This window comes from Anabrus simplex, chromosome 1 (genome assembly GCF_040414725.1).
Source record: "Anabrus simplex isolate iqAnaSimp1 chromosome 1, ASM4041472v1, whole genome shotgun sequence".
NCBI lineage: Eukaryota > Metazoa > Arthropoda > Insecta > Orthoptera > Tettigoniidae > Anabrus > Anabrus simplex.
The window spans coordinates 518,062,857-518,077,657 of record NC_090265.1 but is presented as its reverse complement, the minus strand read 5'-3'; the positions used below and the strand labels follow the sequence as shown (position 1 = coordinate 518,077,657).

At 37.9% G+C, this 14,801-nt stretch overlaps 1 protein-coding gene across 1 annotated transcript in view; it reads right to left on the bottom strand.

Moving 5' to 3' along the window:
- The window catches only part of Snrk (SNF related kinase), a 194,081-nt gene that overhangs the window by 27,638 nt on the left and 151,642 nt on the right, over positions 1 to 14,801 (bottom strand). Inside the window, exon 7 of the mRNA XM_067135427.2 lies at positions 3,470 to 3,578. Within this exon, the coding sequence (XP_066991528.2) occupies positions 3,470 to 3,578 (109 nt within the window). The remainder of the gene's footprint in view (positions 1 to 3,469; positions 3,579 to 14,801) is intronic.

Genomic DNA, 14,801 nt, shown 5'->3' with positions numbered 1-14,801 from the left:
ATAAAATGAAAAGTTTACGTACCACGTTCATGGCAGAACTAAATAAAATTAATAAGAAGAAAAGTGGTGCTGGGATGGACGAAGTATACAAACCTTCACTTTGGTACTTCGAAAAACTTATGTTTTTGAAGGACTATGTCCAGCCCAGAAAAGGGACCAGCAGTGCAGCTCTCTCCAGAACACACCATGCTTCCCAAGGAACAGCCAATACAGTAAGTACAGTAATTTGTAAGAATTATGTAAGAATAGAATATTATAAAATTATTATTATTATTATTATTATTATTATTATTATTATTATTATTGTTATTATCATCATCTGATAAGAGCATACCAGTATCTATGCTAACATTTTACAATAAAGTAGGCCTAGTAACATTTGAATTGAACTGGAAACCATTATAATTATCATAAAATTAATACTAACATTCTATTGCCTATGTCCTAGTATTATATTATGATAGATTATGGAAACTGAAATATGAATCCAACATTTAACAGTTATTCTTCATTTCAGGCTGAATTTACATGCGAAGCTGTTCCAACCCTTGATGAAGTCCCTGTAGTTGGAGACTGGAAAGTGATGACGCCAGTTCCATCAACATCTAGTGATGTACCACCACAGTTAATTGCTTCACTGTCACCATTATCACCAAATCAACTATCACCACATGAAAGGAGCATATCAAAGGCCAGAAAAGGAAACTAATTGTGCAAGAGGAAGACAAACTCCTTCAACAAGCCACTTCAGTTCTGGACTCTGTGACAAGGGAAAAACAGCAGCTGTCTGATCTGGATGCATTTGGTGTGTTTGTTTCTAGTTCATTAAAACAACTAAAGAACAAAGCTCTTGTCTTTCAAGGGAAGAGAAAAAATATTTGATATTGTACTGAATCTGGAAGAAGAACACAGGCTGAGTGTGTAATGAAGGAAGACTGGTTTAGATATTTTTAATTTAATACTGCAAGTTTTTCTTTATTATGTTACTTTCTTTTAATTTCACACTGATATGATTTTTCAGATACAACACAGTCAAATTAAAATACTATCACATACATGTGGAATGACAGAAGCATAGACTGAATTATAGTAAATTTTTCACCCTGTTTTCTTTCCTATTTATTATGTTAATTTTTGTAATTCACACTGGTATTTTTTTTTCAGATACAGCATAACATAGTAAAAGCTAATTTAAAAAATAAAATACTAGCACTTACATGTGGAATGACAGAAGCATAAGTTAGAATAAAATATGAATTATGATACATTTTACATTTCCATCTTAATTAATGCAAGAAATTAAAAAAAAATGAACTTAAATTTCTAGGAACGCAACATTCCACATAATTTAAATTTAATTTATTTTATTCACATTTATTGCAAGTTAGTTATATTTCAAAATATACTTCTGAAATGTTAATAATTACAATTCTTTATCGACTCCCACTGCCATGGTACAAAACCAGTAGTATTAAAATATTCCTGATAAGTATCTCTTATTTTCCTAGCATCCTCTGCAGACCTCTGCCGCCCTACCCTCCGTAATCCTACAAGATTCTCCTTCCTCCATCCACCAGGAACAACTACACACTGTTCTGTATCTTTCCTCTCTTTTAGATGTCCTACATATCTTTTATTACCTGTAGCTAATAAAAAATTATGCAGTGCACAGGCATGTTATTTCCACTGTCTCCACATGAAGCTCAATTTTTTTTCAATAAAGTTCTAAATCTGTTGCACAATATGCCAAATGCATTTTTTGATGTGCACTTAGTCCTGCTCAAGCCATAATTAAATATTTTCTGCTGCTGAGTGAGATTTCCTTTATAAGGCTTCATGATGTTTTCTTGTAGTGGGAAAGCATCATCTGCAACTATCACATGGGGAACTTTGACAGTGCTCCCTGGTAATTGTTTTGACAAAGGGAAGTTGGCTAAATTTTTGTCCATTATTGTATGTAATGTACTATTTCTCAACACACCCCCATCACTTATTCGTCCATTGCATCCTACATCTACATACAGAAATTTATATCCTGCATCAACTAGAGCAAGTAACACTATGCTATGCCCTCCTTTGTGATTAAAATAGTATGAACCTATGCACCTTGGTGGCCCAAATTCAACATGTTTTCCATCAAGAGCACCAAGGCAATTGGGAAAGTTGCCTATTTCTTCATACTGCTTGGATATTTCAACCCACTCACTTTCTATTGATGGCATCTGAAAAACAAAATGTGCCATGTGAAAGTTCCATTGCAGAGTATAAATATAATAATGGAGCCTACAAACTCAACAAATAATGCTACCAAACTATAGCATGAAACATTTATTTATATCACAGTTTAAATAAAACAGAATTTGTTTTTAAAATATTGGTTTACATGTTGCAAAAATTAGGCCTACTGTATAGTAGGCTATAGTTGCCATAAGCTGATGAAAAATATAGATACTATAACATATATCCCTGGTACCTACTAAGCATGCTAAACTCTACCAACATATCATGAGAATAATTAAATCTGTAGGCCTACCTTCAAGTATTCATCCTTCAGGCTTTCAAATAAGATATAGCTTTACATGCTTCTGGAATTATTGTCAAGAAAGCACACACAGAAATCCTAAAAGAATACATCAAACTTTTGTAGCTTTCTCCAGTTGCCAGGAACCTCAAGGTCAGCACTAATCTGTTGAAAGGGAAAATAGTGTTAATATTTCGGTTTTAGGTTATGTAGGCCTATAAGATATAGTGTGTTTTAAATAGGAACCATGTAACATTCATATTCGTACCTTCTTGATGCTGAAATGCTTTCTCGCATGTTGGTGTTCATCTTTATGATTCTGGGTTCTACCAAATTTAAAAGCTTTGTGAACGGGTACTTCATCCATTCTCAAGAAATTTTTGTAGGATTCTGAGTCTTCAAGCCGTAGCTCGTTATTTAATAAGTTATCCAATTCTCTACCATCTTCATCACGCCTCTGAATCCATGGTCAAGTCCGCCACCTTCTATTGTACCATCGTAACTCTCTTTTCCTGCGACGTTGAGAAATCACTGCAATAATAACTGCAGCGGCTATTGTCCTCGTATCTTCGGCGTCAGCCATTTTCTAGCAATAACTTGCCACAGGAATGGTAAGCATGTGTACAAGCTCCCGTACAAGATTGCATACAAGGCAGTGGAGCAAAAAGTTGCACCATCGCGTGGCACCATATGTTGTACAATAAATGTCTTCGTCTGTTCATGGCTTTAGAGAGGAGAATGAGAAGAAAGGTAGGAAGAAAGTTGCAAGAGGAACAGTATGGCTTTGGAAGTAGAAGATCTAAGTATACAATCATTTTAGCCTTAAAGGATTGGTAGCAATACACTCCTACTTTTTTCCAGATAAATAAATACAAGTAGAGGTAAGTAAACAGCCAAACTTATTCAACAGCTCAGGGTAAAAATTTTCCAACAAGACTAATGACATACCTGAGGGACATCTCCTGGTGTCCTAGACACACTCAAGAGAGACTGGTTCACTTGGGTAGGGGAGTCCTGCTCCGGGACCAGTAGCTTGTCCCCTTTCACATATGGTTTACTGCAACAAAATCAATTTTAAGCTATAATCATGCCACAACTACAGCACAATACATACAAAGCAAGAGGAAGAATTTCAATTAATAAGTTGGCATCTTCTCTAGTCAATGAATATTGTTTAGGGTCATAATTACCCTATGACAGCTCGAATTATGAAAGGGACTGGATAACCAGGGTAGGGCAAAATAACATAAAATATGGCTAGACAAATAAGCTTCCTTTTTCATGTTATTGTGAAACAATCATACATAAGCTGTGAATTTCACAGTTCAACCCAGGCACCCCTATTTACCCTGAAGTGAAAGGAAAGTGGTTCCCAAATTGTATGCTGCCAAAACACTGCCAAGGGCACTGCACCCAGGATATTGCTGAAAGCTAAGTGCTAGTCTTGCCCAAGTTTTATGGCCAGATACCTTTCCTGAAGCCAATTCTATGTTGAGGGATGTATTCACAACTGCATGTTTCTGTGGTGGTTGGTAGTGTGATATGTAGTGTGTAACTGAAGATGTGTATTAAGAAAAACACAAACACCCAGTTCCCGAGCCAGAGGAATTAACCAGACGTGGTTAAAATTCCTGGCCCTGCCTTCTGAACCGAAGGCCACTATCCTAACCATTCAGTGAAGGAGCCAGACAAGAAATGCTAGCCAACATATAAACAAAGAGTTCTTTGTTAGAAAAAGTTAGATACATTTTTGTGACTAGTATTATTGTACTTCCTTTTCAGGAGAAAAAACACTATGCTTCACAAAATGTCAAGATATTTTTAGACAGACTGCCTCAGCATAAACCATAACAACCATTAAAACATTAAACATCAGAATAATAGAGTTTATTATGACTTTCGATTTGATCTAATGGTGAATGAAAGTGCTCGCAGCATATGTGCATTTATTACATTTCACCCACATGCAAAAAATATTTTCTACCTGTGAGTGTGGCCCTCATCTGCACGATCTGCAAGTGTGCATAGTTTTCAGTTTCCTTTCTGTGTAATAGAAATTTTGCTCATAGTAACATTAAGTGAGGTTAACTTTTCATATGTATCTTCAGTGTCAGTTGTTTGTTAAACATATTTAGAATTCAGTTACCTCACTGGCAACATTCAGGTCGTTATGGAAATGACATTAGGAAGCATATAGAAAATCACTTAGTACATTTTATATTCTTTTCTAGACAACAGCATATCAACAAGAATGTTTTAACAACATACACTTTCTAAGCACCTTTGTATACCATTAATATCAATCAGTTAATAAGTTATATTGACAGAATAACATACAAAGGCTGTTTTTTTCCTTCAAGTTCCGTTTGTTTCCAAAAGTAAATTGCACAGTGGCAGGAAGTGTGTCTGCGTGTTGTACAATTGTGTCGCTCCCTTGTTACAACTGCCGCCAGTGCTGGCTCCAATCCCTCAGTCGTCGCCGAGCTACAGGCGAGTAACGATGGTTGCTACGATCGATGCTCCCGCCGATTGTGAGTTGCGAAGTGTGATTTGTTTCCTTCAAGCTGAAGGATGCAGTGCTGCTGAAATTCATTGCAGGGTGAGTGAAGTGTACTGTGAACAGTGAATGAGTGACAGTTATGTGAGAAAATGGTGTAGGAAATGTGCCGAAGGTCGAACAGACGTTCATGACGAAGGTGGTCAAGGATGCTAAAGAACTTCTCCGAAAGTTTAAGTGGGAAGTCTTTGACCACCCACCTTACAGTCCTGACCTAGCACCCAGTGACTATGACCTCTTTTGAGAAATGAAAGCGTGGTTAGGTGGACAACGCTTCGCTACCAATGAAGACCTTCAAGACACTGTAAGGACCTACCTGAGCTCACTGGCGGCAGACTTCTTTGCAGAGAGTATAGGAAAGCTAGTCTCTCGTTATGACAAATCCGTCAACCTTCATGGTGACTATGTAGAAAAATAAGAAAGAATGTACAAATCTTTTGGTAGGCGTAATAAAATCATCTAGTTATCTCAATACGTCTATTACTTATGGCCTATTGGAACTTGAAGAAAAAAAAACAGCCCTCGTATATCAAATATTTAAAATAATGAAAGGCCATAGGAAACCACCACTGCAATATTTTCCCTTGATAATCCCATTATGATTTTGCTCACCCTAATTATTTAGGAGTCTTAAGTCCACTGCATAGTTCTTCAATGGGGAAAGGTCTGAGAGAAGCCTCTGTATTAATTAGTCAATTATCCTTAGAAGGCATTAGAAAAATTGCAACATGGAATATTTGTGGTCTCTTGCAACCACATAAGCTTGCAATCTTCAAACGAGAAAATGAGTAAACACAAATTGGATCTTCTTGGAATCAGAGAGACACACTGGAGGGGATGAGGTCATTTTATCACCCATGAACTTTTCAGGATGTGACAATCAGAGCAGGAATGGTGTTGTCGCAGTGGTCCCCAAGTGTTTGAACAATGCTGTCCTGGAATATGAGCCCATCAATGATAGAATCATGTCCATCAAGACGAATATTTCTCCCAGCCGCAGCTGCTGGTAAGGAAATCGAAGAGTTCTATTAAGAGCTAAAACATGCCATCAACAACACACCAAACAGGGAAGTACTAATAATAAGTTAGGGAGACTAGTACCAAGATCGGGGATATTACAAATGATATTTACAAGTTACTGTATGTCACACTGACACAGATAGGTGTTATGGCGATGATGGGATAGGAAAGGGCTAGGAGTAGGAAGGAAGTGGCTGTGTCACAGCCAGCATTTGTCTAGTATGAAACCAGGAAACAACAGAACACCATCTTCAGGGTTGACAACAGTAGGGTTCGAACCCACTATCTTCAGGATGCAAGCTCACAGCTGCGCGCCACTAAACTCATGGCCAACTCGCCTGGTCCACTTTCTATCTGGGTCATGGTATGTCTACTATAAAAGGAGTTTCCACTGAGCGAGAGGCTGCGTGGTTTGAGTCACGTAGCTGTCAGCTTGCATTTGGAAGATAGCAGATTCAAACCCCATTGTCGGAAGCCCAGAATATATTTTTCCGTGGTTTGCCCATTTTCACTACTTCCCACTCCTAGGCTTTTCCTATTCCATCGTTGCCATAAGACCTATCTGTGTCAGTGCGACATAAAGCAAATTGTAAAAATAAAATGGAAAAGAGTTTCCCGCTCAATGAATTGGATCATTAGCTTCACAGATTAAGGTTTGACAGGAAAACCTGCAATCTCTCATGTGTTGCCAAGTTCTATATCAGTAATTTTGTTGAAAAATATTAAACAGTAATTCCTTTTTCCTACCCACAATGAGGTACAGTAGAAGTCCGCTGTAGCGAGTACGGCATGTAACAAGAACCCCGTTATAACATCAGTTTATGTCAGTCCCTTCGAAATTCCAATAATAAACTATGTATTATCCTTTCGGTTACAGCGAGACCTCTATAACAGACGCAATCTTATTACGAGTGATTAAGCATACATGACTTTTCCCGTTACCAATATTTATGCTCCCAGCGATTATATTGCATGCGATCAATCATCTTCAGTATCGTTTCCTCAGTATGTCCACTAGGGAGCTCTCTCATCAACATTCAAAGGCAATGTTGGAGTTGATTAGTAATACCAGTCAAATACTGTTCCGTAAAGAAAATTATAAATGAAAGAGGAGAACATGTTTTCGAAACAAATACGTAAATAACGTGGTCGATAACAGTTATTAACTCGTTAGTAAAATGGTTAAGTAAACGACTGCTTAATTTTAATACTCTACACTGAAATTAATTAAGAATGTGATACACCTCAAGATATGGCAGAGCACATCACTGATTTCAGACGTAAGTTTATATTTTCTTAGGTCTGGTTACATTTCGGAGAGGTTATTCCCATACAAATTTATAGCGAGAATTTTATCATTTCTCAACTGGTGCTTGGAATATGTTTTCATTATACATATAGTATGATTAAGTTAGGTTAGGTGACACTGATGAATAAGAGAATAGAAACATTTGACACAAAATGTGACTGATCATCTTCGGTACCGTATGTACACTTGCGAGCTGTCTCATCGACATTCGAAGGTGATGTCAGAGTCGTTTAGTAATACCGTCGACTGCTGTTCTCTAAAAGAAAATTCAAAGTGAAAAAGGATAACATGTTTTCGTTATAAGTGCATAAATAACGTGCTCGATAGAAATTGTTAACTGGTTAGAAATAAATAGTGAAGTAAATGATCGGTTAATTTTAATGTTATATACTGAAATTAAGTAAGAATATGATGCACCTCAATATATGGCAGAGTACATCACTGATTTCAGAGGATAGTTTATATTTTCTCGTGTCTAGTTAAATTTCGGAAGGGCTATTTCCATGTATATTTGTAGCGAGGAGATTATCATTTCTCTACGTGCGCTTGAAATATGTTTTCACGATACATGTGCGGTTAGGATAGATGATGCTGTTTGAAGAAGTAAACAGAAACATTTGCCACAGAGGTCTCTGGAGTGATACTGTATTTTTTTCAGAATTAAAAACACACTTTCACACAGTATTGGATTTCGAAAAAATATAACAAACGAGCAAGCCGTAGTGTGGACATTACCCGTGAAAACACAAATTTTAAACAAACTGATTGCCGTTTCATAATGATTTTATTGTGAATGGGGTTTTTCCAGACTTTTATGAAAAATCTGATATAATGACAATCCGCTATAGCGAGTGAATTTTTTGCCGTCATGAATTCTCGCTATAACAGACTTCTACTGTAGGTTGGACCAGAACTTCAGGATGTGTCATGTAACTGAGAAATTCTACTGAGGAACCTTGCATTATACCTCTGAATTATAGACCCAGAGAAGGTGTATGACAGACTAATAAGACAGATTGGTCACAATTCCTAAAAACATGTGTGTGATGATATAGAGCATCATCAAAACTCCAACCAAAAAAAAAAGATAAATATTCAAGAAAGTCTCCACTCAGAAGTTTAAACCTCACACTTGGGCAGTAGATGATGAAAGTGGCATCCTCACTGGAGACAAAAAAGCAGCCATTGACAAGAGGAAACAATATTGTGAAAATTCATATTCAGAAGGTAACAACACCACCACCTCAGGTAGAAGAGTAATAGAGTACCTTGAAATGGAACCTGCAATTCTGCGCAGTGAAACTGAGAGTGCCATTAAATATCTAAAGAACAACAAAGCCACGGGTATTGATAATATCACAGGAGAAATGATTAAAGAGATGGGAGGAGGCCAGCATAGACGTGTTTCGCTCATTTAGTAATGGAATACGGAGGGCTAGATAAATCCCAGGAGTCTGGTCACCATGGCGACGGAAAAGTGTGTAGCCACCTAAAATTGGAGAATGAATGATTTTCTTTCCTCAGGAAATTCATGAGATTTGTTCCAGTATTGTTAACATCAACAACTTTATGAGAAAAGGGGGATTTAGTACCATGAATTTACTCTAAAATAACGTGCGACCTTCAATGCACACAGATAGCATGAACCAGCTAATTTTGAATGGCCCAAGTCTAAAATATCATGAACAACCAATATCATCAGAGCATTGGTATTTTCAAACAAAGGGATTTCGACATGTTAGAGGGGGGGGGCTAAGAAGGAAGCAGTAGTAATAGTTGAAGGTGATTAGATTGCACTGGTTAATGCTACAGAGGTAAGCAAGTGAACTTTATTTTTCATGCCAGGCTCCTAAGAAATTTTGCTGGCACCTAGATTTTTTCTGATTTGTCCAGCCCTGGAATATGGAGTAGTGGAGAAGGCTGAAAGATTGCACATCTGCCTTCATACCACTGCACAAGAAAGGCTCAGTCAGAAACTGCTGTAACTATTACACTGATACCACATGCCTGTAAAATCCTCTTACCCATCATAAATCAGCGCCTAAAACCTTACATACAACCTCAGATATCCAAGAAAAAGTTGGTTTTGTCTCTGGTAAAGGATCATGTGATCAGATTCTCAACCTGAGGCAAATAATAGCAAAAGATTGAGAGTTGTGTGTGCCTGTCTTCATCTGCTTCGACTACAAAAAGGCCTTTGACTGCATTCCTTGGGAAAAGATGTGGCACGTGCTAGGTGAATTTGGTGTCCTGCCTCATCTTGTATCACTGATGCATGGTCTGTATGACTGAAACATGTATATATATATAAAATAAAAGTTTTGTCTGTATATTGCTCAGAATTTGAAAATAATGGTATTTCTGTATCGGTCATGTCCATAGTAACAAGATAATGCACTTTTTACTTTTCCGTAATTTCTGTCTGTCTGTCTATATATATGTATGTATGTATGTATGTACACGCATCACGAGAAAACGGTTGAAGATAATTTAATGAAAATCGGTACATGAAGTCGGGGGATAAGCCTCTACAATCTAGGCTATAAATCATTTTACTCGCGCTGAGTGAAATGGTAGTTTAGGGGAAGGCCTAAAATTGAATTCTCAACTATTTATGTTATTAGTGGTCTAATGAAAATCGATATGTGAAGTCGGGTGATGAGCCGCTACAATTTAGGCTATAAATGGTAGTTTAGGGGAAGGCCTAAAATTCAATTCTCAACTATTTATATTAGTGGCTGTATTTTAAAGAAAATGGGTATGCAAGTTGGGGAATAAATTGCTACAATCTAGGCTATCAATAATTGTATTCCCGCTGAGAAAAATGGTAGTTTAGGGGAAGGCCTAAAATTTAATTCTCAAATATCGTTGTTATTAGTAGTCCTACCTTGATGAAAATCGGTATGCAAAGTCAGGAAATAAGTCGCTATAGTCTAGGCTGTAAATTATTTTATTCACGCTGAGTGAAATGGTAGTTTAGGGGAAGGCCTAAAATGTAAATCTCAAATATTTCTTATTAGAAGTGTAGTCCGTACGTATTAAATTTCCTGTTATTCATGTCTTATACATTGTTACCGTACTGGCTATGATCACAAAGATATTCATGAATTTGGATTTTTGTTACGAAGTCCATATCAGCGCCGAGTAACGAAGAAATGGGTAAACAGTATTTAATGAAAATCGGTATATAAAGTCGGAGAATAAGAAACTACAGTTTACGACATAAAATATTTTGCAAATCACAGAGTCGAAAGAAAACTAAATGTGTAGGCCTCAATATAGAAAGCTCATAACATTGATCAACAATAACATTACATTGACCATTGTTTGTCGTGATGTGTGCTTTGTGTCTTCTGTTGCCCCTCATCTCCGGTAGATAGGATTACTGCTGCGTACAAAGTATTTTTTATTTGATTTCCGTTGCACCGACATAGATAGGTTTTATGGCGACGATGGGATAGGAAAGGGTACGAGTGCCTTAGGCCTTAATTAAGGTACAGGCCCAGCATTTGACTGGTGTGAAAGTGGGAAACCACGGAATACCATCTTCAGCGCTGCCGACAATGGGGTTCGAAACCACTCACGGAATACCATCTTCAGCGCTGCCGACAATGGGGTTCGAAACCACTCTCTCTCTCGGATGCAAGCTCACAGCTGCGCACAGCTAACCACACGGTCAACTCGCCCAGTCGTACAGAGTGTAATAGCCTGCCTGAATATTGATGGGAAGTAGCTGGGGAGTTAGATAACTTTCTTCTTTAGCATGCCATTCCCCTGGTTTATAAATTTTCTGATACTACTGGTACGTAACACACTGGATCATCATAGCATTCGGGCTATTCAATCCCTACTCTGAGGCACTGACTGGAATGAACAGTGCATATTTAGGGGAATAATGACAAATGAGTGTTCATGGCAATCTGCGGCCTGGTCATCCCAGCTCTGGAACTTTGGACTATTAGATTGGCACCGAAATCTAACCGCAGCACTGTTCGTTAAAAGTGATAAAACGTGCGGCTTTCCATTTGATCGAGTATTTTATATGATAGCATTGCTTTTAATCGCTACATTCATACTTACGTTTTTGTAATGACCTATGTTGATTTCAGTTAGGAAAATCACAAAGTCAGTCTTTCTGAGAATCCCGTAGCGAAGCACGGGTACATCAGCTAGTTGCAGCTATAAAGGTAGACTATGTACATAGTACATGTACAAACATAAATAATGTAAGATTTTTTCGTCATTAAATCCCTTCTATACCTTTCATATATATTTAAGTCTGAAGTGTTAACAAACTACAGAGGCGATTCCATAAATAATGCACAGGTGATAGCACTGCAGATCGGAACAGTTCAAGGCTTGTGCAGGATGTATGTGTGTTAATTTTCTCCACAGCATTCATTACTTGTGTGTAGATAACAAGACCTAGAAATGGAGCCTGCAAGGCGTGTTGGGTATTGTGACTGTTGACGATCAAAAATCATACATTAAGATAAAAACTTTACATGGTAAAAATCACACAGATATCCACTGTACACCGAGTGAAGTTTGTGGCGAGTCCACAATGGACCGTAGTACAGTTCTAGTTTTTATGTGGGTTGTACCAGCACAGACGATGACCCAAGACCTGGAATCCCAAAAAGATCATCAGATGAATGAAGTGTGAAAGTTGTGGCAGATGATCTTCAGGAAGATCGCTGTATGACATGTGAAGAACTTTCAGAAGCCATGGGGAATTCACCAGTCAGTAGTGTGTATTTTAACAAACGACTTCAAGACGATAAATTTTATTCGCGATGGGTCCCTTGCTGTTTGAAGAGAAGCAGAAATGCATGGACATTGCAAAGTTCCTGAAACAAAGACTGGATGTTGAGAGGTCAAGCATTCTTGTGTCAAATTGTTGGACTTCATGGATTAGAGCCGGACAGCCGGAGTTGAAAGCACAGTCTAAGGAGTGTACAGCTACCTTTTCCCTGCGACCACAAGAAATTTCGATGAATGCAATCAAACGTCAAGAAAGTGATTATTTTTGCTTATAATCATCAAGGAATCATTATCATCATCATCATAACAAACAAGAGTTCAATATGGAACAAGTGACACAGTATTGTATTACTGTGGCTACATGCAAAATCCTTGCAGAAAAATGCACATAAACCAACCTTAGTTGCTCAAGGCTGGGTCACTTATACTCCATGACAATGCTCATACACACATCAAGAATTTTGTGACCACTAAGCTGTGTGAATACGGATAGGAAGTGTTACCTCACCCACCCTACAGTCCAGACATGAGGACACCAGACTTTGACTTATCCCCTAAGTTGAAAAAGCATGTGTGTGGATGCAATTTTTCTTCTCTATAACAGGCTACCTGCTGATATTACGAAAGCCATTCGATACATGAACATCAGTGATGCTTTGGATGGAATTGTAAGTCTCCCCAAATGCTGGAATTTGGTCAATGAGAAACAGGTAGACTATATTGATATCCTGCCAAAATAAACATTTAAATGAAATAAAATATTGCGAGTTATTTATGGAATCATCCTCGCAATACTGAGGTTTAAGTTAGTTAATTGCCCTTGGACATGAAATACTGAAAATACCTGAATAATCCACATATGAATTTTCCAAAAAATAAAAATATGCAATTTATTCGGGACAAGGTTGGCAACAACTTATTTCTTGGAGCAATCGAATCTTCAGTTTGTGTTAAAAAAAACACAGAAAGAGTTTGAGTGTGTATCTCCCCCCACCCCTCTCTCTCTCACTCTCTCAAATATGACTTCATTCTTGCTTGGATGATCACAGACATAAGCTGTCTTTATTAGTTTTGGTGTTGGCATTTCGTAAGTGAATATCTGTGAGACAAAATAGTTGTGACTACGGATCGTTATTGCTCATAAACTGCAAGTGAAAAATTAAAAGCAATTAAAGTATCCGAAAAAGCAAGGTAACAGAGTTCTAGGTAGAAAATACAATGTTAGTAAAAGCTGCATTCCGCACCTGGCAAAGTAAAAAAGATATTATATTGGAAACAACCATAGCCATGGAGCTTTCTGCTCCCAAGTAGCAAAGTTTTGAGAAGTGGAAGGAAAACGATACGAGAACATCAAGGAGAAATGGCAATTTGGTTGTGTGGTTTCCACTTAAATGTGTAAGATAAAAGCATTAGCAATAGCGAAGAAAATGAAAAGGACGTAAAAGCTAGTCAAGGCTGGCTGACTAGAAGCTTCCGAAATATTTTTTTTTCAATAGGAAGAATGAATATCTGTCAATGGCATCCATATGAAGAGAAAGTCTTAAAATTACATCGTTTCATCATCAATTTGCAGCAGCATTGTAATGATCAACTTGGACAAATTAGCAACACAGATCGAACTTCAGTTTATTTCGATATGTCACTGGACAACTGTTAGCAAAAAAACGAGGAAAGGATGTTATACAGAGTGGCCCACTTAAAACTTTCACCGCAAATATATCTGGAACAACAAGAGATAATGAAGGCAGGGAAGGGTCTAATTAAAGTAAATACTATGAGCCAGTCAAAAACGTAAGAAAATATGATTTTCAACATAATGGACACCCTGTATTATTTCTTGTGCACTCTTTAACATGAAAAATCACATAAGGAATGAAATTTGTGTCATTGCAATAGGTAAATTACATCCCGAGGTATTGCAACGTGAAGTTGACGCTTGAGATAAACGAAACGCACTGCAGTTGCACATCCTGAGATTCAAGCACGAACCTCACGTTCCTCTTAATCGTGATGTGATTGACGTAATTTGATGCGACAAGCGCTGTATTTAATGTTATTTGCACTGTTATGAAGTTTGTTTGTCTCCCTCCCAGATCACACTAAAAATGACATTCTCAGGTAGAAGTTTGGTATCGCCCCCATTCAAGATAAAATGCGTGAAGGGTGACTGCATTGGTTTGACCATGTCTTACGGGCAGCACCTAGAGCATTTGCCAGTGCATCCTATCACCGTGCTGTTGACGGCCAATGACCATGTGGCAGCTTCAAAAAAGGATGGTATTGGCCGTGCGTGTAGAGGCGCGCGGCTGTGAGCTTGCATCCGGGAGATAGTAGGTTCGAATCCCACTATCGGCAGCCCTGAAAATGGTTTTCCGTGGTTTCCCATTTTCACACCAGGCAAATGCTGGGGCTGTACCTTAATTAAGGCCACGGCCGCTTCCTTCCAACTCCTAGGCCTTTCCTATCCCATCGTCGCCATAAGACCTATCTGTGTCGGTGCGACGTAAAGCCCCTAGCAAAAAAAAAATTTAAATAAAAAAAAAAAAACAGGATGGTGGGACAGTATCGATAAAGACATGAGAATTTGTGGAATTCATTCAACTCATGCCCAGGACCAAGTGAAGTGGCAA